This window comes from Oryx dammah, unplaced genomic scaffold, assembly GCF_014754425.2.
Source record: "Oryx dammah isolate SB20612 unplaced genomic scaffold, SCBI_Odam_1.1 HiC_scaffold_2, whole genome shotgun sequence".
Classification (NCBI taxonomy): domain Eukaryota; kingdom Metazoa; phylum Chordata; class Mammalia; order Artiodactyla; family Bovidae; genus Oryx; species Oryx dammah.
Window position 1 is genome coordinate 18,050,723 of NW_024070186.1, and position 27,275 is coordinate 18,077,997.

The following is a 27,275-nucleotide window of genomic DNA, read 5'->3' on the forward strand; positions in this document are numbered from 1 at the left end:
AAGGATACATGGGAATTCTCAAATTTAAGAGAAATTTTTACCAATCACTCATAAGCCAATTTACCAATCACTCATAATTTGGTTAAAAAAAATATCAAGGCTCTTACTCGGTGTCTGTTCAAGGATTGCGTGTGTGGATTTGACGAAGGGAGGCGGGTGGGGGTGCTCGGCGTTGGAGACCTGCAGACTGCAGGCCCTGTCTCTGGGCAGCATGTAAGTAACTTCAGACTGTTCGTAAAGACTGGTGGTTTCACTGAACTGAGTTATCAGTGCTACAGCATATTGTCTTGTCATACTGTAGTTTTTTAAGTTAATTTTAAGGTAAGTTTTATCATTTACTAAAATCTTCAGTGGAAATTGAGACTGTAAAGAGAAAGAGGCAGTCTGACAATTGAATGAGATAGCACAGACTATGTGGACTGCAGCAGCCAGCCTACCCTTGGTTCCACAAGGAAAATTTAGAAATTGTTAACCTTTTTCGATTAGTGATTACATGTTAAAGAAATCTTTAATTTTTAATAGGTTAAAGTTTATTTTCTAAGTTTTGATCCATACTTACTTGGTTCACCTGTAAAATTCTAACCACTTAACTGGAGCTTGTCATAAAAGCAAATCTTTAGTTTTCTACTTCCATTTGAGATCTGTACTTTTAACTTTTTAAATTAGCTCATTACCACGTCAGAATCTGCATTGTCAACTAGGAGCCAGTTTTTTATTCAACTAACTGAAGTAGTAAAATATAACAAATTTAATAGTCATTATAATTACAAGTGGAGAAGGCAATGGCATCCCACTCTAGTGCTCTTGCCTGGAAAGTCCCATGGATGGGGAGCCTCGTGGGCTGCAGTCCATGGGGTCATTAAGGGTCAGACAAGACTGAGCGACTTCACTTTTCACTTTTCACTTTCATGCATTGGAGAAGGCAATGGCAACCCACTACAGTGTTCTTGCCTTGAGAATCCCAGGGATGAGGGAGCCTGGCGGGCTGCTGTCTGTGGGGTTGCACAGAGTCGGACACAACTGAAGTGACTTAGTAGCAGCATAATTACAAGTAAAGGCTCTTTTTTTTTTTTTTTTTTTTTTAAACTACTACAAGCCACCTAGCTGGTTGATTCTGTGAGGTCTGCACCATCCAGTTCCCCCTGCAACTCTTTCACTTCTGGATTTAAGCAGCTCTTCACCCTGTGTCCATCTGTGATCTCTTCTGTAAAAACAAGTGATCTCTTCTGCAGGCAGAATGCAGGACTCCCACATTAGGTGTGAGTCAGAGCCTGGAGGGAGTCAGACATGCTTGAAAGGAGGCTGCCTTCTAGCTGTCAGTGGCCCCATTGCTTTTCATTTGTAAACTAATAAAGCAGATTGAAAAACCCAGTATTTACTTCTGATATCATCTTATCCTGCCTGCATTAGTCTGAAATGATCCATCTCCTAACAAATTAAGCAGATTAAGATCCCTGAATTCATATTTCATAGTTTTTTTAAATTAGACTTTTAGAAAAAGTTGCAATATCCATCACAACTCTTGTGAGAATCATTAAAAATGACCAATTAATTGTTGCTAGAGGTAAAATAGGGACCTAGATAAGCTGTAGATGCAAAACACATCAAGGTTCTGTGTACCCATCATTGAGTGAATTGAAGACTTAAGGCCATTTATTCAGCCACAGAAGTGACCAAACTACTGGAGAACAACCCTAGGTGACAGAATTATTTAACAGTCTCTTGACCTGACACTGCCATACCATTGACTTCTCAGTGTTACCAGCTCCCCTGAGAAAAATGTTAAACCCTGCGAGTTACAGAAAACCCTCTTCTACAGCCCATCTCTAGTGAGACTTTCAGGTTATGGGGTATATGGAGACTTCTACTGTGGGGAATATCAGTAAATGCTATTTGCTTCCAGAGTTTTGGTCATTGCCTATCAGTGAAGGTCAGACGATGAAGAAAAGAAAGGCCATCTCAAAGTCTGCTCTGATAAGAGGCTTAGTGGAGAGAGGTGACGATTTGCAACTAAAATGTTTTCCCTTTATAGGAGCTTGATTTACCTGCAATCATAGTGACCAGTAGTTGTCTGTACTTAAAGTATATGAAATAGGCCAGTATATTATTTTTACTTTGCTTCAGACATTTTCTTATATTTTTCCATTCGCATATTTGTTTCTATCTCAGTTTAAATGCTGATAAGAATACAACTGTTTATGCTTCTATAGCAATGATGTAAAGTTTACTTCAGATCTAGGACTATAGTTTTGTGTTATGAAGTATCATAATTGGAATATGAATTCTTTCAGAAACCAGAGATAGTTGCTTTGAATCAAAACTAGAATGTCTACATCCAGATTTCTATTCACTACAGACGATATTAGAATACACAGTGATCTGTGAGTTATAAAGTGGCCATCTCAGTAAACTATGATGACAGAGCCCTACTAAAGATGTAAATTGTCACTCTACTAATGAAGTTTTTATTATACCCAAATAAGGAGTCATTTAATGAAAAGCAACAATGCCTCAAGCACTCGGTGACCATTCCAACACCCATGGCTGACCCAAGACCACCTGGGATAGTAGGACTTGTGGGGTTGTGCTGGTTAGTATTAAATGGCACTCTCAGAAATTATCGTTAGAGCAGTATCCTCCAAAAATTTTAAGCTTATACCCTAATATATATATATTGAACTTCTAACCTTGAATTAGTCTGTATATATATATTTCTAAAAACTAGTTTTCTCAGAATAAAACACTTGATAATTTACCAAGTTCTCAGTAATAAAATTAACACTGACTTACATGTATTACAGTTTTAAAAAATTCCCCACACTGTCATTCTGTGTTCCTCAGATTGTTTTTATCTTGATGACATTCCCATGTTATGGTTTAACCCTTTAGAGATTCAGCTTAAGTTGGAGATACTTTATACAATATAACTTAATCCTGTACCCTCTCCCCTCTAATAGTTCATATTTCCTTAAAGCATTTTAAAAAGACTAGTTACAGTTTCTTCTGTAGAATCTTTTCCCTTATTTCGGATGACAAATGTCTTAAGAGTTGGTACTTGCTAGGTTTCTAAGGTGTCAGTATAAGTACTTTGATCACAACAATGAAAAGGAATTAGTTGCTGCAACTTCAGTCATTTTGTCTCACAGAAATTTAGTGTAGTAGGATTTTATATGTACAAATCCACTGGATATGTTGGGAATGAACTAATTGTATATTTTTAATATTTTTCCAACATGCAAATGGATGCAGTTTGTTGACTGATAATAGCATATCTTCATTTTACTGTAAAGTAGAAATTTTGCCTTAATTTTACCATGTATTTTTTAAAACCATCTGTTGTTGCATATTCTAGCATTTGCTTAACACTGATTTAATGTGCTGAAGATTCACTCTGAATCTAGGATTGATTTGCAGACAGTAGTTTATAATTTAAAAATTCCTAAGAAAACATTTTTTGAAATGATAATACCACTTTTAAGCCTCTCCTCCATTCACTCCCCAACTTCCTGTGCAGGGACTCCAGAGCCCAACCAAGGGAAGGTTGGGGGAGCTTGATGGGGGTCCCTGCTGAGCAGCTCAGCCCGCTAAAATGCCATTTTTGAAATGCCTTGTGACTTATACTGAGCAAAACATGTCTTTAGAAATGGAATTTTCACTGTAAAAACAAGTGAATCATGTAATTTTGGTAAAAAGGACGGAAGCATTTGTGGGGAATTGCTTTTAGCAAAGTAGTTCCTAGCCAACTATGGGAGAACTTTCGTGGGTCTCGGAGAAAACACAAGCACATCTTTGAAATGCGTGTCATAGATTTAAGGTAAACTCTGAAGAGTTAATTTTGAGGTTTTAAGGCTTTGCTCATCACCCTCTCTCTTGTTAATGAATTTGTCAATTCACAGAAGTCATTTTCACCTGTACTCATTTGCCCTTGATCACAGGTCAATGTCTCCCTTCACAAAGGAAAACTGAAGAAGGCTGGTCGTTTGTAGTTTCACTGCTACAGAGTAACTGAAAACCTTTATTTTCTATCCTTAGCAGTGAAAAGGAAGTGAGTCCCAGATGATGTGTGGTTATTTCAGTGGCTGCAGACTGTCCTTAGCAAATGCTCAGTGTCTGGAAACCTGAGGCAGTATCCTACACGCTCACCCCCAGCAAGACTTGTGCCCCTTGAAGGCAGTCTTAGATAGTTTGGCTCTTAATGGCAACAAGACTAGATTGCCAACAGATAAGGCCTGACATTCAGGGACTAATGAACTTCAGGTGCATTTTTATCAAGAAATACTAGTGCCCGAGAACAGTGCTAGTTAAGTTTGTATTTGAAATGTGAAAATCTGGCTTTCAGATGTTGGCAAAATGAAAATGATTTGAGCCCACGTAAGCACCATGTGGCGGCTCTGCACGACCCCTCTGTGCTCCATCGAAACTGCTGGCTGAGGCCCAGTGAAGGACTAGCCTCTGCAGAGTGCTTTCTGTCCTACCTTTTCGCTGCTGGATGCTGTCCCAGTTTCTGGTTCTCAGCTACAATAACACTTCTTGAAAGAAGTTCTCCTTTGCTGCTTAGGTTCAGTTTCTAGAACAAGTTCTGACAGTGGCCTGTGCTACTTCCTTAGTTCCTTTACAGCAACTATGCTTGTGTGTAGAGTTCATTTCCTTTAGAAGCTTCAGCCTGATCCTCTCTGTGCCCCACATACACCAGCTCAGAAACTATCTGAATAGCAGTGAAACTAGGATTTAATCATTTCCGTTATATAAAATCCTGAAATTGAAAAAGACGAATCTAGGACTAAAACCACATTTCGGTTGTATAAAACCAATATACAGTTCCTTTTTATCTACTAGTGACCCATGTAACTTTTTTTTTTTTTTTGACTAAAGTAAATACCAGTGTTGGAATTGAAACCTTAAGGATCTTGAAGTAGGGCTAGTGCTGTGTCGTCATAGTCATGATGGCATTTCCTTCTTGTTTAGGTTCTAGGAAAATTATTTCAGAAGTCCTATTGAATATTTTAAAGTAATTCAACATAGAGTATTAGAAATGACACCAAAAATTTAAAACCTACAAAGTTCTACTGTAAAAATTAAGATTTTAAAAAAGTGCTTTTTGGTTGAGTGGCTTTATGACGGAGGAGCCTGGCAAGCTATAGTCCATGGGGTCGCAAAGAGTCGGACACAACTGAGTGACTTCACTTTATGACCCTGAAGGGTATAACCCTATTCTAACAAGTCTGCTGCTTTAAGGGACAGTTATCCTTAGAGACAGTGAAGTGTGCAAGGGGCTGGAACTTCTGTCCAAGACTCATTTGTAGACAAGGAAGTGGAAGGTTATATTGACGTCAAAAACGTGTAGTGTCATTGATGATGATCATTGGTTTTTCATTTAGCAATGTGAGTAGTAACACTGTTGAGGAATGTATTGTTGAGGAATGTAAGTAGTAGTAAAATCTTGTGGTACAAGATTTTTGCATTTACATGAACTTTCATTTTTCAGAATCTGTTCCTAGAGACAGAGAACCCAATACAAAAGTGAGAACATGGGTGCATGTTCAGAAGGATGCAGTGCCAATGCCTAGTGAGACTCTGAAAGCCAAAATGGTGCCTGAGAAAGCTCCCCGCAGATGTGCTACTGTTGCTGCAAATAAAATAAAGATAATGAGTAATCTAAAGGAAACCATTTCAGGACCAGAAAATGTGTGGATTAGGAAGAGCAGCAGAAAACTGCCCCATCGAAATGCTTCTGCTGCGGCTAAGAGAAAATTACTCAATGTTTATAAAGAGGAGGATACAACCATAAATTCTGAAAGTGAAAAGGAGCTAGAAGATATTAATAGAAAAATGCCCCTTTTAAGGCGTTTCAGATCCTGGAAAGAAAAAGCACAGTAGTGACTATGAAAATGTAGAAGTGGAATTGAAAACCAGGGGCCACAGGTAAAATGGCAGTTGCATTCCGCTCCTAGCTCTAACGTTGTTAACCCCTTGTTGGCACCTTCTGAGAGATTTTTAAAAGCCATAACTCAGTGGGGCAAAGTGGGAGGAGGGCTTCCTTCTAGTCAGTCCTTGTACAGATGCATATGACAAGAGAATTCTGAGGAGGAAATAGATTGTGGAGCCTGTAGTTGGAGAGGTGGAAAGAAGAGACAAATGGCCGTCATGAGATTATTCCTTTTCTGAAAGAAAGGGCCTTGAAGAAATCTCTTGATTCTTTAGAGGAAGAAAATGGGAAGTGTACAGGGTCGGTAGCAAAAACTTAAAGGACTGAAAACATTTCAAAATCTCAACCTGATGCTAATTTCCAGGGCTCTATGTTGAGTATAACATTTCAGACCACCATGACTGTGGTGTCATTACTGAAATAGGGAAAATATAGGCACATTTCAAGAAGGAGTGCCACTGAGCTTATTTGACATTTGAGTGAAGCAAATACTTTACTAAGAGCCACGCCCTATAATTCACAACCCCAAAAGTCATAAACTAGAAGGGCCTGGGGATTCCATGACGGGAATGTTGATAAACGAGTTCTGAAGTAGTGTTGGAAATAGAAAAAGTCCATTAATGTTCTTATTTTGTTTATAATACTGCAATTCATACAGAATGATGACCACTTGATATGAATTCAGGGAATATATATTTTTATATGAAAGCTATGAATGTGATTATCACAACTTTTTCTCATTTTTACTTTCATGTAGCAGCATTTATAGAAATGCCAAAAATGTGCCTCACTATGAGGCAGGTCTTAGTCTTAATGAGTTAGAAAATAAAAAGTATAAAGATCGAAACAGTCATATTTTTAGATGATACTGTCACATCTTATGTTTCTTTATAGCACCTTAAAAGTTAGAACTTTGAATATTTTGAGCAAATTTATTAGAGACTCATCACAACAGACTTTAAAGGCAGCATGTCTGGGCTATATCAGTCCTTCATTAGGATTAGAAAATCTGGTCTTGATACTATAAAGAATTTATTTGCAATGAGGTTTGTGAGTAGGTATTTGTTGAAATTAAAATCACCAGATTAAATGAACGCACTGTCAAATCTTTTTAACGTAGTAACATGCTATTGGAAAAATGAACTGTTACAAGCAAGTTGTTTTCCCATTTAAAAGTATCTGTGAATATTAATATATGATTTGCATGTGTAAATCTAAAGTAAAATACAGCAATCTAAGGGTTTCTGTTCCTCTTTCATTAAAAGGCAATGTAATGCATTTTTTTTGTTACACAGATCAACTTAAGTGTCTTATTGAGAAATTTACTTGTGGTTGCATGTCTGCTTTTAAAAAAGGCTTTTTGTTGTCACTTTCTTTTTCTTAGCATAAGCCAGAGTCTGTATTTGCTCTGTAGTATATTTTCATCTGAAATACTGATACCAGTAACTTGTTACTAACACAGGTGAGAAAGGGAAGAATTCCTAATAAACTGCAAATATTTTTAGGTGCATGGGGTTTGATTTTTGATCTTCAATGAAATGTTTAAACCTATTTCCAGTCCCATATTTGCACTTAATTTCACAGAAATTTCTTATTGGGATATGCTATGTCCTCAACAAATGCCATAAAATGAAAATGTTAAAAATCTCAGTTAAGAGTATTTTATGCAGTTTTTTGACCGTTTTAATGTCGTGAAGATTTCATTTTGAAGTTATAATTTTCTCTGGTGGGGTTAAATTCTGTTAGCACTAGAGATTGTACCATCAGCCTTCTTTCATAGTAGAATCCCTTTTCTGGTTGAGTATTTGATTTGAACATATACTTGCCTTTTTTTAAGTGCTTGGCCTAAATTTATTGTAACTGCATGAAATAAGCATTTGTTTAAAATTTAATATTCTTGTAAAAACCTCTCTGAAATGTATGCAGAATTTTAATCATGACTAAATGTACTATCATTACCCTATCTATGATTTTTAATCAGCTTTCCACAAGTGACTTCATAATGTAATTGAAATCAAATTGAAGATCTTACTGGTAAAAGTGATGTTATTTTATTCAACAAAAGGACTAAGACAAAGTGGTGCCCAAACTGTAGCCCAGGAGTGTTAATGTAATTTTAAAATAATACACTGGTAATCTCATCTATTCTAGCTTGCTAACAGCCAGAGTTTCCTAACCGTGAACTAGATAGCTAGTCTTATTGTTTATACTTTAATGTTCATATTTTGCTTCAAAACTCAATATATTATTTTGCAGTAATGTGTAAAATTGCTAAATAACTGATCTTATGGAAATGCTTTTGGTGACAGTTTGTTCACATCTAAAAGCAAAATGTTTCTAGCAACAGATTCACGATTGTTTTCTAATCTCAGGAGGCTCCCCCGACCCCATATTAGTACTTAACTTTGTGACTATTTATTGATAGGGTTCCAGAATGTAAGCAAATTCCCTCTAGTTTCAGCACAACTGAATGTAGGTAAATGGATTTTTTTTTCCGTTGCAATATTATATATTTTCACTTAAGCTATGGCATAGTGTCACTTCTGCATGGATTAGTGCTCTGTTAAATAATGAAAGAAGAGAACCAATTCAAAAATAATTACATACGTTTCTTATTAATGAAAGGCTATTTAAAGCGAAATTTTGTACCAGAGATGGCCAAGTTTTAAAAAAGAAGCAACTATTTTTGCATTCTCATGAAACCTTTCAGATCATCAGCTTTTGAAATGTTAATTCCTATTGCCAGAGTAAAGGCTCATTTTTACAACACCGCGAAGCACTGTATTTTTTCCTGCCCGTCCATCCGCCTTCTGTCCACTGTCCCGAGGACGCGCCGGGCGGGGCCGGCACCTACCTGGGGCGGTCGCAGTTTGAAGACGGGTGCTTAATAAACCAAAGCTCACCCTGTCACTCCTAATGGAGAAGAAAACGGAAACGGAGTTAAGGTAACCGGGCTGGCCTCTTCCCGGAGCTGTAAGGACTGGGCCGGGGGCGGTTGAGCCCCTTGTCGGCCCGGTCCGTTACCTGCGGGGACGGGAGGCCCCGCCCCCCGCTCGCCTCTCTAGCCCAGTCACCTGATTTTTCGGCGGCCCCACGGCTCGGGCTGCGAAAGAAAAAGGTCCTGAGTTTGCACCGCCGCAAGGACTCGGGGCGCATGCGCGGGGGTGGGGCGGGGGAGGCGGTTCTGTGGCGGTGCTCTCGGGCGCGTGCGCAGTTCAGTGGCACCGCAGTTAGGCCGGGAGATTGTGAGGGACAGCATGGCGGCCACGTTCTTCGGGGAGGTAGTGAGGACGCCTTGCCGAGCCGGGACGGAGGACGAGGAGGAGGAAGAGGAGGGGAGGAGGGAGACGCCCGAGGATAGGGAGGTCCGGCGACAGCTGGCGCGGAAGAGGTGAGGTCCTGGGGCATCGGAGCAGACGCGCCGGCCCTAAGGTTGCGGCTGCTCCGCCCTACCCCAGGCCCCCGGCCTTGGGGGGCAAGACGGCTGCGGGGGTGCCGGGTGGAGGCGGCCCGCGGTCCCTGCTGACGGCTCGGCGGGGTGTCGGCTCCTGCCGTTTTCACAGGCTTCCTTCAGCGTTGGTGCCGGTGGTTTGCTGCGGGCGTGATCCGTTTTCCAGTGCTGCGGGGCTGTCTTCCTCCCTCAAGTCTGTCGTGCGTTTGGTTCATGGATATAAGACAACTCTTAAAAACTGTATTCGCCGCCGCACTTCTTGGTTAGCATCGTATGTCAGCAGCATATGGATATGTCCTTTTTTTTTTAAAGTGTTATTTCCAAACACACAGACATTAGAGAAAACAATAAAATGGCACGTTAAGCCCCTCCAGTCACATAAATTCAACAGTTAGGAAGATTTTTGCCACATTTTCTCTCTCTCCACCCTTTGGTGGGTCCCAGTCTCCGTGGCCTTTCACCTCTACAGCTTTCAGAATGCGTATCAAACGATACAGGTATTTTCTTACATATTTACAATTGATAATACTTTCTGGATACTGTGTAATACAGCCAGTCCATGGTCAGGTTTATCCAGTTGTCTTAAACACGACATTTACCAGTGGGTTTGAGCAAGTCAGAACCCTGGCGAAGCACACACCTTAGATTTAGACGTTTTATCTCTTGAACTTTCATGCACTTAGAGCAGTTCCCTCCCCGCCCCCACCTTTCTCACCCCCTCTGAGAGACCGATTGTCCCGTAGGATGTCCCACCCTCTGGATTGGCCTGATTGCTTCCTCTTGGTGTCCTTCATTCAGGGGTGTGTGTGTCACATGCATTTCCTGTAAAGGGAAGTTCCTTCTAAGAGGCTTGGTCAGTGTTGTGCTACAAGAAAGCCTCAGAGGTGGTGCTTGCCATTTCTCACCACACACTATGCCTAGTTGTCCACTGTGGGGGTTGCTAAGATGGATTGATCTGTGGATCAACTGGACAGCCTGATCTCTCTCCTACAGTTCTCCATTAACTGGACAACAAACGGTTTTACCTATGAATTATTGTTGCCTGAATCTGTTGCTTCCTTAAAATGATAATTATGTTCTTTATAGAATTAAAGTTTACATTCTACTTAATACAAAATCATACCTGTGGTAACCTTTTTGTCACGGTATGATACTAATTACATTTAAATTGTGTGGAGTACAGGAAAGCCTGGGGTGGTACAGTTCATAGGGTCACAAAGAGGCACAACTGAGCGACTGAACAACAACATTTAAATTGCTTTTCTTTCATTTTTTCTGTTTCTCTTATTAGGGAGGTGCGGCTTTTTCGAAGACAGACAAAAACAACGTTGGAAGTTTCTCTACTGGAAAAACATCCTTGCTCCAAGTTTATAATTGCCATAGGGAATAATGCAGTAGGTAAGTGGAAGTGCATTAGACTACACGCTTTGTTGAAAAAGCAGAAGCTGAAGTTACTTCTGTCCGTCATAACAGATTTCACATGTATATTACTTTTTTAGAAGAAGTCATAGCAGAATAACTGTGTCTGAATGAAATCTGTCCCTGCTCATGTGGCACTTTTTGAGAAACTTGAAAAATAAGATTTAAGGGAAATATTCTTGGCTTTAGGAACTTATGATTTCAAGGAAACCACGTTTCTAGCATCCAGGTTTTCTTGGGCTTCTGGGCCTGTTGTGGCCCAGCTGGCCAGGGGCAGAGGTGGCATGTGCACACAGTCCCTTGTTACAGTGGGTCCTTGTATGTTTGTGAGTTAACTGACTCCTTTAAAATCATAAGGAGAACTCTAGCAATGTAAGGTTTTTATACATATATATGAATTCATTTGATAGATTAAAGTCGGAACAGTGCAGAGTTCAGCTGGAACAATGAATACACACACGAAAGTACACACAAACCTGTATCATTTTAGGGAATTCACAGGCTCAGAGGAGAGCTTTGGGGAACTCCAGTGAAGATTCCTTGCCCTGTAAGGTACCCCTAGTGCCTGTAGAACAGTACATGGTAAATAATAGCTGACTCATTTATTTACAGTTCTGCTGGCCTAAAGTTTTCCAGAAGGTTGTTACAGTGTGAGACTTTGGTGAGATCTGTCAGGAAACCTGTCTTCCTGATTCCTGGCTCCAGTGTCGTCTAAACTCAGGGCATGGCCTCTAACTTCTTGAGGCCTCAGTTTCTTTTTCTGCACAATGATGATGTGTGTAAGGTTGATGCTCTCAATGGCACTAGGATTCTCAACTTGAATTTATTTATTTTTTATGATTTTTAAAAATTCGTTTATTTTAAATTGGATAATTGCTTTGCAGTGTTGGGTTGGTTTCTGCCAAACAACAATATGAATCAGCTGTAGATACTGAATTTGTTTTTTATTCAATAGAAAATACAACTTGTGGAGCCCGACACTAACTGATGTGCCTTGTATTTCACAGCGTTTTTGTCGTCATTTGTCATGAATTCAGGAACCTGGGAGGAAGTCGGTTGTGCTAAACTCTGGAATGAATGGTGTAGGACAACGGCCACTGCACACCTGTCCCCCACAGAGGCTTTTTGTGTGTTTTATCACCTGAAATCGAATCCTTCGGTATGTAGGGCCTGGCTTGTGTGTATAAGTGGGAGTTATTTAGGCATCATTTATGTAATGTTCATTTGAATTCCATGTTCCTTTATATCTACTTTTGGGCTGAGGGATTCTGCCTGTTGGCAGTGGTAGTAATCATTTTTCTGCTTATATAATATCAACGTGGCAGATATGGTGTGTTGGTAAACTTCTGAAGAAACTCTGAAGTAACTTTTTTAGAAACAAACCCTTGCCCTCATTCAGAAAATGATTTAAGCTGGCAGATGTAAATGTGGGGAAATGCATGCACGCTGTGGAAGCACGGTTCTGCTTTGTTGCCCTACACCCACCTGGCATTCAGCTCTAAACCCGTTGCTGTAGACTGGACTCTCAGTTAACACTGAGCAGATGAGTGCTTCATGCACTCTGAATGCTATTCTGTTAACGCTGAGCTTTCATCCTTACCTAATTCATCCTGATTTTTTTTTTTTTTTTTTGGCTCTGCTGCTGCATGGCCCGAGGGATCTTGGTTCCCCCTGACCAGGGATGGAACCTGGTCCCCCTGCAGTAGAAGTGTGAAGTCTTAACTGCTGGACCCCTAGGGAATTCCTAACTCACCCTGACTTGTTAAGCTGTGAAACATGCTCTGCAGCCGACGCCTAGTGATTCTGTTGGGTCGCATTTGTCCTAGCCCTGTTCTTGGGTCCTGGGCTTCCCGGCTGGCACCATAGTAAACAAGGCAAGAGGCGCAGGTTCGATCTCTGAGTCAGGAAGATGCCCTGGAGGAGGAAATGGCTACCCACTCCAATCTTATCTGGGAAACCCCATGGACAGAGGAGCCTGGCGGGCTACAGTATATAGGGTTGCGGAGAGGCGGACACGACTGAGCAACTGAGCACATCTTCTGTCCTTGGGACCATTCTGAGAAGGCAGCACAGCAGGGGAGACACGTCAGGCTGGTGAGGCAGCCCCGCGGGTGATGCCTGTCTGCCCACCTGCTTGTTGACAGAGTGTTCTTCCACTGCTGCTGGACGCTTGAACAGGGGCACGGGCTCAGACAGTTGAAGACATCAGTAACTCTGTAATACTGTAAGGTTAGCCTTGAAAGTGATAAAATTTGATTTTATAATATTTACAGTTTGTAACTTGTAATCCACCATTATTAAAATGTTACATAAGGATTTTTGTAAGCACCCAATATTTATGGGGAGTAAATAGTAAGGGAACTAAGCGTGTTCTTCATCTGGTCCTTAGTGGAAAGTTTTTGCGGTAGAATACCTCCTGGAGGTCAAGCAGGAGAACTTTCTGTTACTGTGTTTAGGTTTACCATTGGTTTGTTGGGTGTCTTGACTATTCAGACCCTGTGTGTGTAACTAATTATGTATCTAGTCTTGTTCTTCTCCCTAACCCTGAGCCCCTTTTTTTCCTCTTGTGCTTAATTTTTTTTTTGGCTGTGCCAGTGTTACATGTGGGATCTCAGTTCCCCAGCCAGGGATCGAACCCATGGCCCCTGCAGTCGAACTACAGGGTCCTAACCACTGGGCTGCTGGGAAGGTCCCTGTGCTTCATGTTTTCCCACTTGCGTCGTTAGGTGTTAATGTTTCTGGCGATATTTGGACATGGTTAATTTTTATGGATACTGTTGTTCCACAAGCATTGATGATCAGGCATCTTACCCTCTGATGCCTCTGTGTGGCAGGTTTTCAGTTTGAGCACATGGCTTCTATACTGCTGCCACCTTCCAGACATCAGCCCCATCCTTGGGTACTGCTGGCCTGAGATGTGGCTGGACTGTTGCCCTTGACTCTCATAGCACTTGATGTTTCTGTGATTTTTTTTTTTTTTTCTTTTTTGAGTTTGGTCTTCACAGTGTGTGACCCCGAGAAGGGTAAAGAGGACTCTGGTAGTGTTTACTGACAGCATCTTCAGCATCTCCTAGGCCAGCCCTCACGGTTGTGCTGTCATTGTGCACTTTCTTCTGATACTACTTGCCAGTAGTGGCTTGATTCTTAAAATTTTAAACTTTAAAGAAAAATGAATAAGCTGGTAGCAGATTAAGCAAACCAAATGTTATCCAAGGGTTGTTTTGGGATTCACATGATACATATGTGATGACAGCGTGTGGGGTGTGTAATGCTTGCTTGACCTGACAGGAAACACGGAATTTGATTTCAGGTCATGCTCTGCCAGTGCAGTTGCTACGTGGCCGAAGATCAGCAGTATCAGTGGCTGGAAAAGGTGAGTGAGTCTCATCTGGGGTTGCTGCTGTATCAGGGTTCAGTGTCTTTACACATAAGCCTGCATAGTCCGATGTTGATGTAGGGCAAGTATTTGCTTTTTCCCTTAGAAATATTATAGGAGTCATAAAGAATAAAAGAACACAAGCAAATGTAACCAGCATGTGCTGAAGATCGTGGGTCATGAAAATGTAACACATTTTTGAACAAGTTACCCACGTGAGGCAGAGCAGGACATAGCCACGGGTGAGAACCAGCCATGGTGCCCAGGCTGCCTGGAAACGCGGGGCTGCAAGGTGAGAGGCCTTTGTGAACTGGTCTCGCAACCTGGGTTCATGCGGCTGGTGCGAAGCTGCCACTCACACCAGAGCTGCAGCCATATTTCTTAGCATTAGGATGGATCGATTGAGTCTTCATTTTGCGGGAGATTAGAGCAATTGTATGTGCCCAGTAAAAAATTTTTCAGTGAAGAGTTTAACTAGGAGATCCAACCAGTCCATCCTAAAAGAAATCAGTCCTGAATATTCATGGTGTCACAAAGAGTCGGACACGACTCTGCGACTGAACTGAACTGATTCATTGGAAGGACTGACTGATGCTGAAGCTGAAACTCCAATACTTTTGCAACCTGATGTGAAAAACTGACTCATTGGAAAAGACCCTGATGCCGGGAAAGGTTGAAGGCGGGAGGAGAAGGGGCTGACAGAGGATGAGATGGTTGGATGGCGTCACTGACTCAATGGGTGTCAGTTTGAATAAACTCCAGGAGTTGGTGATGGACAGGGAGGCCTGGCATGCTGCAGTCCACGGGGTCGCAAAGAGTCAGACACGACTGAGCAACTAAACTGAACAATTTTAGGGAATAATCATAATTTTCTTAGTTGTGTATTATTTTTTAATGAAATAAACCTTTTCAATACGTCTTATAAATGTTTCAGTTTAAATGTTAGGCTAAATATAGATATATTTATTTAATTTATTATATATATTTAATGTCAGTTAAATATAGATATAATTAAGTTCATTAGAAATAAGTTTATTAAGAAATTAAGTTTATTAGAAATAAGTTTCTAACAGGTGCACACCTGTTTTAAAACCAGATTGGCATACTTAAAATGCACTTTATAATTTTTGGTAGCTGTTTTGATTAAAGGAGAGATTCTCTGATAAGGTCTAAGAATGTTCTGATGGCTGTATATATGATTTCATTTTATGTCCCTATGTGTATTTTGTAGGGACAGAGTCCATAACTTTGAATAGATCTCAGAAGAATAGAAAACTGCTGTATTAATTTGTATTATTAATTTATGTATGATGTTTTGTACTGTGGAATAGCTTTTCTCTCTCTGACTTGAGAAAATGTAAAGTTATGCATTTCCAAAACAATGTATTCCAAAACATAAGTATTCAGGGAGGATGATAAATCAGGCCTTGTGAATGATGTTATATCTCTTAAATGGAACATTGCTTATAAATGTATATGATGTTAAGTTCTGTGTTTAATTATAAAGCTATGCTATAATTAAAAGTCTTACAAATCATTTACAGCATATAACCTAAAATCTTCAGTTCTCTTGCTATTTGAAATAGCCATTTTCTTTCTTTTCTTCATAAAATATTTTCAGAAGAGGTGCAGAGATCTAAAATCTGCTCTTTTTTTTCCCTTGAAGATAGCTTCTTCCTTTTTCTTATGTCATCAGAGATTTTAAAAGCTGGAAGAGTCCTTAGAAATCCATGAAATACCAACTTAGGTGGACATTGAGGCCTTGAGCAGTTGAAACTTGATTTATAAAGGAAATACACTTAAAGGTGAATTTAAGAGTCATTTGTACTGATGTAACACTGTTATGAGTGCAACTTGCAAGTGATGTTCTTAGAAGCATCCTCAGTACAGTGCTCTTGAACCCATCATTCCGTGCATTAAGGAGAGGACCACTTCCTGTTGCTAATACAACACTAGTCTAAACGGAGCGTTCTTGGAGGTTCAGTTCAGTTCAGTCGTGTCCGACTCTTTGCGACCCCATGAATCGCAGCACGCCAGGCCTCCCTGTCCATCACCAACTCCCAGAGTTCACTCAGACTCATGTCCATCGAGGTAGGATCTTAATTATGTCACTTTCTCCAGCAAAGAATGGGTGTCACTTCCATTCAGTGTAACACTGTTCTCAACCATGATGGCAAGTAGTGCTCTCAGAAACTGACCAAACACTGGAACAAAACAAAAAGAATCACCTTCAGGCATCGTTGGCGGACGGTGGGGAGGGCGTAAATGAACAGGTGCTTGTAGCTGAGTGACTCCCTTACCTGTGATGGTGTCCCTGGCTGTTACAGCAGCTGCTCTGCCTCCTTTGTTCCTGACTTCTCTGACTTCAGGTCACACCTCCCTCTGTCCTTACTTCACAGGTGGGGGAAGTGACTTGGAGAAGGTCACCTGGCTAGAAAGTGACAGAATTGAGATCAGTCCCACCCCAGTGAGGGGACAGCAGAGCTGGGACTCTGTTTTCCATTGACACGTCCAGCCCTTCAGAGCATATGTATACACTATTGTATGAATGGTGGTAGGTAAATAGCTTGAGGGATATTTCTGTTCTGTTACAAAATATGTATCTATTTTAATTTGAAATCAATTTTGTGTTAGGTTTTTGGTTCTTGTCCAAGGAAGAATATGCAAGTCACTATTCTTACATGTCGCCATGTTACTGACTATAAAACTTCAGAAGCTACCAGCAGCCTTCATACTCCTTTCCTGAAAGCTCTAAAAACTCAGAATTTCAAAGAGCCTCCTTTCTGTTCACTGCTAGAACAACCAAATATTGTCCACGACCTTCCTGCAGCAGGTAGTATTGCCGTTCATGCCATTCACTTCTATTCTTGTTACTGCTTTTTTCATAGATGTTGCTGAGACAAGTAGAGATCTTTTTGAGGTGTTAATGGTGATCGATACCAGTGTGTTGGTGTTAGTCCTCAGTATCCGTAGTTGCGGGTATGTTATATTTTGTAGCTTCCCTGATGGCTCAGCAGTAAAGAATCTGCCTGCCAATGCAGAAGTGGGTTCCATCCCTGGGTGGGGAAGATTCTCTGGAGGAGGACATGGCAGCCCACTCCAGTATTCTTGCATTTAGAATCCCCATGGACAGAGGAGCCTGGCGGACTGCAGTACATGGGGTCGCAAAGAGTCGGACATGACTGAGCAGCTGAGCACGCATGCACACATTTGGTTTCAGTGTTTAAACTTTGCAGACACACATTCATTGTATGAGAGCAGCCCAGAGTTCTTAGCTCTTAACTCAGAGCTGCCATTTCTTTTCTAGCATTGATAACTTATCACAGAGGCCAGTGTTAGATGTCATTTGTTCGTGCATGAAAAGTTGGCAAAGTGTGTTTTAATTGTCAAAATAGAAGCTTCAGATATTAAATTTTGGTAGTTACTTTAATAGTTTTATTTTTTATTCATATTACCAATTGTACCCTAACATATCAAATTTTGATTCTTACTTTTTAGTGGTTAATATGTTATAGTATATATTCACTTATTTGTTCATAAAGTTTTTTTAAAACCTTAAATGTTAAGTTTACTAGAACAAATGACTAAATGTTTTATACTATGCATTATATATTTATTATTTGCATTTAATTTACTTCAGTGCAGTCAACAAAATTATAATCTTGTATCTTATTTGTAAAACAAAAGATAACTTAGGAAAGTAAATTGTCTTTGAAAGAAAATATGCATATTCAAAATGGCTGTAAATGATTAAAAGAGGCAACAGAGATGAATATTTTAAAAGCAGCCTTTATGAGATAGAGGTGTTGCACTTTAAAATTGTATAACAGAAAACCTAAGTGATGTTGTTCTTGTCTATTCATAGTTCTGAGTTACTGTCAAGTATGGAGAATCCCTGCAGTTCTGTACTTGTGTTACACTGATGTGATGAAATTAGACCTGATCACAGTCGAAGCTTTTAAGCCTATACTTTCTTCCAGAAGCTTAAAGTGTTTGGTTAAGGTAAGGCTTTATTTTATTAACTTAATAATAAACTTGGTTGCAGACATAAACGTGTGGTATTGAATGTGAAACCTAAGTAGCAAATAGAGGTCTTTTTCACCCCAAGTAAAGAGAAAGCTGCTGGCCTGGCAGTTTGCATATGAGTGTTACATGTTCTTCTAGATACACTTCTGAGACTTGGAGACTGTTTTGTTCGTGTTTGTCAGGATAGGCCAGTGCTTTAAATCCCAGATGTCTGTGTGGGAAGATGGTTCCACTCTTCAAGAAGTTTCTGTGACTCATTAATTTGGAAGGTATAATTTTTTTTTTACATTAATTACTTAATTTTTGGCTGTGCTGGGTCTTTGTTGCTGTTCATGGGCTTTGTCCACTTGCAGCGAGTTGGGACTACGGTTTGTTCCCGTGCTTGGGCTCCTTGTTGCTGAGGCTTCCCTTGTCGTGGAACTTGGGCTCCAGAGTGCAGGCTCCATAGCTGTGGTACACGGGCTTCCTTGCTCTGTGGATGTTGGGTCTTCCCCGACCAGGCACTGAACCCACGTCCCACGCTTTAACCGTTAGATTTTTAACCACTGTGCCACCGGGGAAGTTCCTAGAAAGTATAATTTTTGAGAAGGCATTTTGAGTATAGTATGGATCAAATTATAATATTTATTGACTTAATTTTGCATTGGGACTAGATGGGCTAAATCTGTTCCCTGTTCTCAATTTGGATGTACCTGTGGGCTTTTTCCCAGAAAAATACATATCAGCATGTACAGAAAGGTTTTGCCAATAATTTCAGGTAGTCTAGGGACTCCCCTCTTCTCCCTAAGAGATTCGCTGACAGTATGGACTCTTGTTTGAAGAACTTCTTTAAGGGGATGAGATTATAACAGCATTGTTCCAGGTTGGAAGCCTGGTTTTATTCCAGGATAGCCATTAGTAGTAGGGCAGCTTCCTTTGTAATTTCTGTTGGCGTCAGCTAATTTCATAGGTTTCATAAATTAGACTGTCACCTACTTGGGAGTGTTTTCTCTTGTGGTAGCCCCAGTATGTCATGAGTCTGATGTGTCAAAGGCCCTCAGGCATTTACTGAATTAGTAAGAGTGAAGTCCTAACTTGGTATAATTCAAGTATATCTTTCAGCTTTCTGGAGTCATGGACAACCTCTCAGGCAAGTTATTTTGTATTTAGCATCCCTTTCTCAGGTTGTGGTAACTAGTGGCATTGCCTGCGTCTGTGATTCCCTGATTCTCTTCCCACCTCATCGAGAGCAGGGCCCGTGGCCGCTGCCTTCACCCTGGGCACTGCCACCCAAGCTTCTTCACCACAGACATCATGGCCACGAGCTCGTTCACTGCAGACATTGTCACCAAGTAGTGAATTGTCTGAGAGGCAGTTTTGCCATGAAGATAAAATAATGAAAAAAGAGGGACATTAAAAAGGACATAGTGAAACAAGAGAAATGAATAACAAACTTAGATTTTATTGTGAAGCACAAAATATTTGAATACATTTAAAGTGTATCTACCTTCTGGCAGTGCTGTGCAAAGAACAGGTTCTGTGGGTTGTATTTAAGCACTAGTCTGCTAGGTTGTACGTCCATGTGAACATATGTGTGTGTAGGTATGTATAGACGTATAGGCTTGTTGATTTGTCTCCCTTTTCAGCATTGCACCTCATCTTTTTCACCAGAATTTCTCCCTTTATTAAGACAGGTGTCAGTTTCCAAGCCTGGGATGTGGATGTGTGACCTGAGCCTGCCATTATCTTGTGAAGCCTGTTCTGCACTGTCTGTTCTTGGCCCGTTCTCACAGGTCCATTGGGGGACATTGTAAATTCTGTGGGAAGCGTGGACCCGACTCTGCACCTGCAGATCACCGAAGGCTTTGCACTGATGTGCTCTTTTCTGTATAGCACACAATCTGGCTTCATGCTCCTGTGTTTCACACTTCCCCTGGGCTTTTTTTTAATTTTAAATTTATATATATATTTTTTTACTGAAGGATAATTGCTTTACAGAATTTTGTTTTCTGTCAAACCTCAACATGGATCAGCCATAGGTATACATGTATACCCTCCCTTTTGAGCCTCCCTCCTGTCTCCCCACCATCCCACCCCTCCAGGTTGATACAGAGCCCCTGTTTGAGTTTCCTGAGCCACACAGCAGATTCCTGCTGGCTGGCTGTTTCACGTATGGTCCCCTGAGTTTTGTCACCGTTTTCTATCATGTTGGTGTCCGTAGTTGTCAGAGTCCCCTGTTTTAAGTCGCCAGGTCTCTTTGTCAGGGTGCATACCGTTGTGAGGGCTGAGACTTAAGTGACAAAGAAATGAGAGTCCTTTGTTGGCGGCAAAGTCCAGACTGTCAGCCAGTTATTTCATCTTTTATGGCAAATTGCCTCACAGCCGTCAGCTCTGCGGTGAGGGTGGTGAAGGGCCGGAAGCAGAGCTGTCCGGATGCTTCCGTGAAGGGGCTGTACCGGCTCTGTGATGGTGTAGTCCGTGCTCAGGGCTCCAGTGACCCAGAATATTCTGTACTTGTTCTGAGACTTGTAAACCATTTGTCATGAAGAGTTAAAGTCAACTTTCCGTGTCTAAAAACATCCTTTGTAGGGGAAATGTAGTTAACTTCTCTTTACCTTTTCATTTCTTGCTGTATACATGATGACTTGTGGGAGGGTGAAGGGGCTTTTTGAAGAGCACTATCTTCTCAGTGACTGAATACAGTCGTCCTGGCTTAGGTCAGAGTTTCTGTTCTTCTTGAAGTGGTATTTGGTCAACAAGGTGGAGTTCAAGTTGGGAACAAGATGGCATTCTCTTGCGTCCCTGCTGTGTGGACCCCATGGTGCTGGGTGGTCCACGGCCTGGAGGTGGCACAGGTGGTTGCTGTGCCAGGTGCCAGCCGCCAGCCAGGGTGGGCGGGGGGGTGAGGTCAACTGAGGAGAGGCTTCACGGGAAGGGGCCCTTCAGCTGGACCCAAGGGATGGGCGGGTCCAGGCGGAGGGGACATGCCCAGGGAGGCAGTGTGGCGTGAAGTGGGCAGGCTCAGGTGTGTTTGAGGGGACTGGGAGGACCCTTGGTCGGGGTGCAGGGAGGACTGAGCACACGTGGGGGAGGTGACCGAACGGCCTGGGACCCCTCTGGAGGCCTGGGGTCCTGTCAGAGAGCTTCGGGCAGGGTTGACGAGGACCCACTCAGACGTCCCGTCCATCAGGTGAGGAGGAGAGAGGCGGGGCTGGTCCTTTTCGGTGTCCTCCCTGCTTCTGTGTCAACAGTAGGGCTGGCTGGGCACGTGTGCCTTGTTCTGACTAAATTCTCACTATGTTAACAACTTCTTCTCTCCCTCCAGAATATTCCACAGAGCACAGAGATACTGAAGAAATTGATGACAACAAATGAGATTCAGAGTAACATTTATACATGATTCCCAAGATCGTTTTGTACAGTGTATCACCCATCCATTCCTTTAAGGGCAGAGCGTGCCCTGTTTTGTAGTTACTTTTTCTGCGGGGGTGTTCTGAGGGTGTTAGCAGAGTAAACTTATTTTAAATTCATTGTAGTTTCTCTTCCTTGTTGATGGTGGTTCTGTTCACACCTGAAATAAGCCAGATGGCGCTCTTTATCCACAAGGGGGCGGTTTTGTCTTATTTGACTTAAGGTAAGATAGTTAAATTGTTAAAAAGCTACAGCTAACAAGTGTTACTAATATAGCAAAGTATATACTTTGGTGCAAAAATTCTGTGTGATATCTGAAAGCTGATGATCTGGTATTGGTGAGTCTTAATATGCAGAAAGGTTCTATATTGTGAGTTCTTCAGGCTTTTTGTTTTATGGATAAAAATCAAAATTATATACTTGCTCAAAATGAAACCAGAAAATTTGTATTTCATGACTTTCAGTAATCTCTTACAGTAGCTTCTTTCCCCAGACTTTTTGGGCTATTTGCAATGTTGCTATTGTATTGATGTCCCCAGCTCAGCTGTGGGAGTGTTCTCATTAGAATGTGAGGAGGTGATGAGCTCCAAGGAGCAGCACTGCTGCACAGAACCACTCGTTAAACTGTAATCTGCATCCACGAAGATGAATTTTAAAATGGTGGAGTTGACAGAACCATGCCTGTCAGGCTGTTTTTAAATTCAGAGACTTTGGATTTTTCTGAGAGATTGAGAATATATGAGCTAAGGAAGCTAGCTGAAAGGAAAATTTAAGAACTGTGTACTGCTAAGTCACTTAAGTCATGTCCGAATCTGTCCGACCCTGTAGATGGCAGCCCACCAGGCTCCCCCCGTCCCTGGGATTCTCCAGGCAAGAACGCTGGAGTGAGTTGCCATTTCCTTCTCCAATGCATGAAAGCAAAAAGTGAAAGTGAAGTCGCTCAGTCATATCCGACTCTTCACGACCCCATGGACTGCAACCTACCAGGCTCCCCCAACAGTTCTTGCCTTCTCCAAGAACTGTGTAAAAGATGTAGAAAGAAACCAAAATTTACCCTTAGAATTAAAATCGGGATTGTGTCAGTAGTAGGCAGTATGTCACGTAAGTACCGGAGAAGGCAATGGCAACCCACTCCAGTACTCTTGCCTGGAAAATCCCATGGACGGAGGAGCCTGGTAGGCTGCAGTCCATGGGGTCGTGAAGAGTCAGACACGACTTCACTTTCACTTTCACTTTTCGCTTTCATGCATTGGAGGAGGAAATAGCAACCCACTCCAGTGTTCTTGCCTGGAGAATCCCAGGGATGGCAGAGCCTGGTGGGCTGCCATCTATGGGGTCGCACAGAGTTGGACATGACTGAAGCAACTTAGCAGCAGCATGTAAGTACATGTACTATTTATTGCATGTATATTACAGTATTTAATACAAAGCTGGTACATTGGGAATTAAGCTGAGGTGGTGTCCTTAGATGCAGAAGGACAGGAATGGAAAGATGATGCAAGACAGCCTGTTCTGGAGAAGGGACCAGACCAGAGATAGTAATTAATGACAATTTCTTCCAATATGAAGACAGACTTTGAAAGACTTTATGTACATTGAAAGAGCCCCATCAATGCTAAGAATGAAGACATAAAAAGCTAGGTTATTGAATTTTAAGCTGAAGTGCCATGCAGTTGAGAACAAAATGGTAACTTACCCTGTTTAGTAGCTGTGATACTACAGCCTAATACCCACACTAGAACTTGGAGACCTAATGCATTCTCTGTCAATCTCGAGTCTGCAGGTTGGGCGAGTGTCCCTGACCGGCTGGTCTCAGCTTGGTGTGTGACATGAGTTGCCGGGGCCTGGCTGATCCTGCGACAGCCTTGATTGGTGTGGTTGAGCGTTCTTCCACCCATCATTCCTGTTCCCCCAGCATAGTGATAGCTTACGGTGAATGGTGTCTGATTCGTGATCTCCGAAGAAGATTTAGCCTCGGGACCAGGGACCAGTCTTGATCACTCAAGAGCTTTTGTGTAGCAGAGTTTTATTAAAGTATAAGAAGGGACAGAGAAAGCTGATACATCAGAGGAGGACGGAGAGTGCCCCAATCCCTAGTCTTAGCAAGGGAATTATGTACTTTTTAATTGGTTATTACAATAAATCAAAAGAATGTCTCAAGGTTGTAAAGATCTTATGAGACCCACTCCCATAATATACATTTTAAGATAATGATTAGTCAGAAGGTTTTCAGGAAGAAGAAACATCCTCAAGCAGGATATATTATTGTTATATAATTCTTCTAAGGAATGTAGAAAAAAAAAAAAGTTTGTCTTTTCCTCCTTGAGAATTCCAGACCCCTATCTCCTTGAGGGCCCCAGACCCCTTTCTCCTCCTCAGGGACCCCGGACTTATCAACCTGCCTAGGAATTGACTCAATAGGAGCCAGGATATGTGCTGAGACCTGCCTAAGCATTTCTCACTGATTACAGAGGAGCAAGAGGGGACAGAAACTAGCAAGGGCTTTTCCAAGCCACTGTATCAAGTTTGCTGTAATCCCCGTGGTCACATCCAGAGATAGTATGTGAGGGGGCGCCACCACGAGGTACAGATGGGGCAAGGGCAGGGAAGTATGAGAAACGGGCCGTCAATAGAATCGATGTGCTTGGGTCTGCCCTCTGATCACAATTGCCTCTCCCACGCGCAACATACATGCATCCCAGTCCTTGGACACTCATTGTTTCATCCAGTTACTGTATTTGGCTCAGAGTCCAGAATCTTGTGCCCTAGATAAGGTCAAGATGCACCTTCTACAGACACCAACAAACTAAAAAGCCAAGTTGTCTGTTCTCAACACACCTGGTGCACGAGGGTGAGACGGACAGCCCATATGCAAGAAAGGCTTCTATTTGAAAACACAAAGACTAGAACACAGATAATGCATGTCTGCAAAGTCGCTTCAGTTGTGGCCTACTCTGTGCAACCGTGTGGGCTGCAGCCTGCTAGGCTCCTCTGTCCATGGGATTCTCCAGGCAAGAACACTGGAGTGGGTTGCCGTGCTCTCCTCCAGGGGATCAAACCTGTGTCTCTTATGTCGCCTGCATTGGTAGTTGGATTCTTTACCACTAGTGCCACTGAGAAACCGAACAGACAGTAGGCATCTATACCAGTCCTGAAATTAGTGCCTGGCGTCCGCCCCCCACTCAAGGGAGGGGTTCCATGACAAGGCTGTTTCTCTTTTCTGGTAGAGCTTCTCCCACCTCATTCACCGTCCTTTCCTAAGGCATTCTTTTTCTTTGCTTCCTTGCATACTCTCAAAGAAACGACCTTTGTTAGCAGCTTTGTAGCTTTCTGAGAAGGCAATGGCACCCCACTCCAGTACTCGCCTGGAAAATCCCATGGACGGAGGAGCCTGGTAGGCTGCAGTCCATGGGGTCGCCAAGAGTCGGACACAACTGAGCAACTTCACTTTCACTTTTCACTTTCATACATTGGAGAAGGAAATGGCAGCCCACTCCAGTATTCTTGCTTGGAGAATTCCAGGGACGGGGGAGCCTGGTGGGCTGCCATCTATGGGGTCGCACAGAGTTGGACACAACTGAAGTGACTTAGCAGTAGCAGTAGCTTTCTGATTAGTAGAAAGATGATGGCCTGAAATACAACACCCTTAAAAACACTGTGTTGTTTCTACATATCTAATCATAGTCCACTGTAACATCGCAGTGTCAAGAACCGTGAAGGGTCAGGAATTTTGCTGACTTGCAAACTTACAGGTAAGTCTGCCACAATCTCCCTAGGCCTGGTATAGACACGAGACTTCAGGCTAGAGACAAAGGACTCCATTGCAGCATAGCAAGGAGCCTGTGCTTCATGTTTGTGTCCGTTTCACCTGCCCCCTGTCCCCCAAGTCCCAATAGGCTGAGGCAGAACTATCCCAGTAGATACTTGCTCGCAGTGGGTCTGCGTCACAGCTGAAGACCCTTGGATTTAAGGAACTGGAACTTCCACGATGAATGATAAGCAAACCTGCCTTTTCTCCGTGTGCATGCTTCGTCGCTCAGTCGTGTTCTCAATCCATGGGGTTTTTCAGGCAAGAATATTGGAGTGGGTTGCCATTTTCTCCTCCAGGGGATCTTCCCAATCCAGGGATGGAACCCACATCTCCTGTATCTCCTGCATTGCAGGCATATTCTTTACCCTCTGAGCCACTGGGGAAGCCCTGCCTTTTCTCTGTAGGAAATGTTATTTCACTGGACAAGAAGCAGATCTGTGCTTTGCTCCAGGAGACCCAATCTCCATTTTCCAAGATCATTTGCCCCACAAACAGCCTTGAATTAGCATCTCTGCTCTTAACAAGTGCAGAAATGTGACACTTCTCTCCCAGTAAAATTCACTCCTTGTATCTACACTGCCCCACCAGCCGCTGAGCAATCTGACCAATAGTATTTGCTAACAGCTTGTCTATAGAAGCCAGGATGCACCACAGGTCTGTGTTGTGAACAGTTAAACAGAGGGGTGTCAGTCAAGGCGGAGAGCCTGTAAGTTAGAGAAGTCCAGGGTGGTTCTGGGTATCAGTCTGAGATGTTAACTAGATGCTCAGGTGGAGATGTTGAATTGGACACACAGGCTGGGGCTTGGAAGACAGGTCCTGGCTGGCAGCTAAAGATGGGAATTGTCTGCGAAGGGACCATTTTAGTGCTTTGGGGTGGGGTGAGATCACCAGGCAATGAGTATGAGGGACCAAGGGACAAGCCCTGGGGCCCTGCAATGTCACCGGTCAGGGAAACCCCAGGAGACTCAGAAGGGCCCCCAGTAAAGTAGGATGGAGCTGGGAGACCATGGTTTCCTGCAAGCCTGCCAAGAAGGTGCTTGAAGCAGGAAGGATTATTTATTTGAGTTTCTTGCTGCTGACACATCAAGGAAAATGAGGTTGGATTTCTCAGTGTGGTGGTTGGTTGAATTTCCTCACTTTGCACAGAGATTAATGAAGAGTAACTGATCAGTGGGGTTTCCCAGTTGGCGCTAGTGGTAAAGAACCCGCCTGCCAATGCAAGAGACATAAGAGACACAGGTTCGATTCCTGGGTCAGGAGGACCCCCTGGAGGAGGGCATGGCAACCCACTCCAGTATTCTTGCCTGGAGAATCCCCATGGACAGAAGAGCCTGGCGGGCTAGAGTCTATAGGGTTCAAAGTCAGACATGACTGAAGCAGTTTAGCATGCACACAACAGATCAGTAATTATTTCAAGGTTTAGGATTTGTGATTTTATTCATGCCAATGGATCACGAATGTGTATGGTGGTGGTTTCTGGAGAGAAGTAAACAGCATAATGCACACAGATGACTTCTTCTAATTTCTCTTTTTCCAGTGCAATGGAGACTGCTCTCAGAGTTGTAGTCAAGTCTCATGACCTTCATTTAGGCCTTGGAGGGGGCAGAGAGGAGAAAGTGTGAGAAAGATGAAAATAGAGAGGGGTACTGACTACCTCCAGAGCAGCATGGTATTCCTGTTTTTTTAGGGAAGCAGGATGCATGATGCAGCTTGGATTTCCCCTTGGGACTCTGCAGATCAGAGTTGAAGAAAAACTCAGATTGAATACACTGAGTTCTTTACCACTCAGCTTGGCCAAGAGCCTCTGATGAGAGGAAGAACTCATTTTGCACACTTCAGGTGGCTCAGTGATAAAGAATCTGCCTGCTAATGCAAG

General features: G+C 42.4%; 2 protein-coding genes and 1 long non-coding RNA gene across 3 annotated transcripts in view; 2 read left to right on the top strand and 1 right to left on the bottom strand.

Moving 5' to 3' along the window:
- Positions 1 to 8,695, top strand: part of BRWD1 (bromodomain and WD repeat domain containing 1) — a 123,813-nt gene extending 115,118 nt beyond the window's left edge. Inside the window, exon 42 of the mRNA XM_040232432.1 lies at positions 5,486 to 8,695. Within this exon, the coding sequence (XP_040088366.1) occupies positions 5,486 to 5,877 (392 nt within the window). The 3' untranslated portion in view covers positions 5,878 to 8,695. The remainder of the gene's footprint in view (positions 1 to 5,485) is intronic.
- Positions 8,696 to 9,102: 407 nt separating this feature from the next.
- On the top strand, positions 9,103 to 21,707 carry PSMG1 (proteasome assembly chaperone 1). Its single transcript, XM_040232446.1, has 7 exons — positions 9,103 to 9,317; positions 10,669 to 10,775; positions 11,804 to 11,955; positions 14,107 to 14,169; positions 16,807 to 17,005; positions 18,038 to 18,174; positions 21,503 to 21,707. Exons 1-7 carry the CDS (start codon positions 9,184 to 9,186, stop codon positions 21,575 to 21,577), a joined length of 867 nt encoding a protein of 288 aa, XP_040088380.1. The 5' UTR covers positions 9,103 to 9,183; the 3' UTR covers positions 21,578 to 21,707.
- Positions 20,123 to 26,377, bottom strand: LOC120856950. The gene is made up of 3 exons (XR_005719526.1): positions 26,365 to 26,377; positions 21,290 to 21,293; positions 20,123 to 21,100 (listed from the first exon to the last, which is right to left on the bottom strand). It is a non-coding gene; the product is annotated as an uncharacterized LOC120856950 (long non-coding RNA).
- Between the last annotated feature and the right edge of the window lie 898 nt (positions 26,378 to 27,275).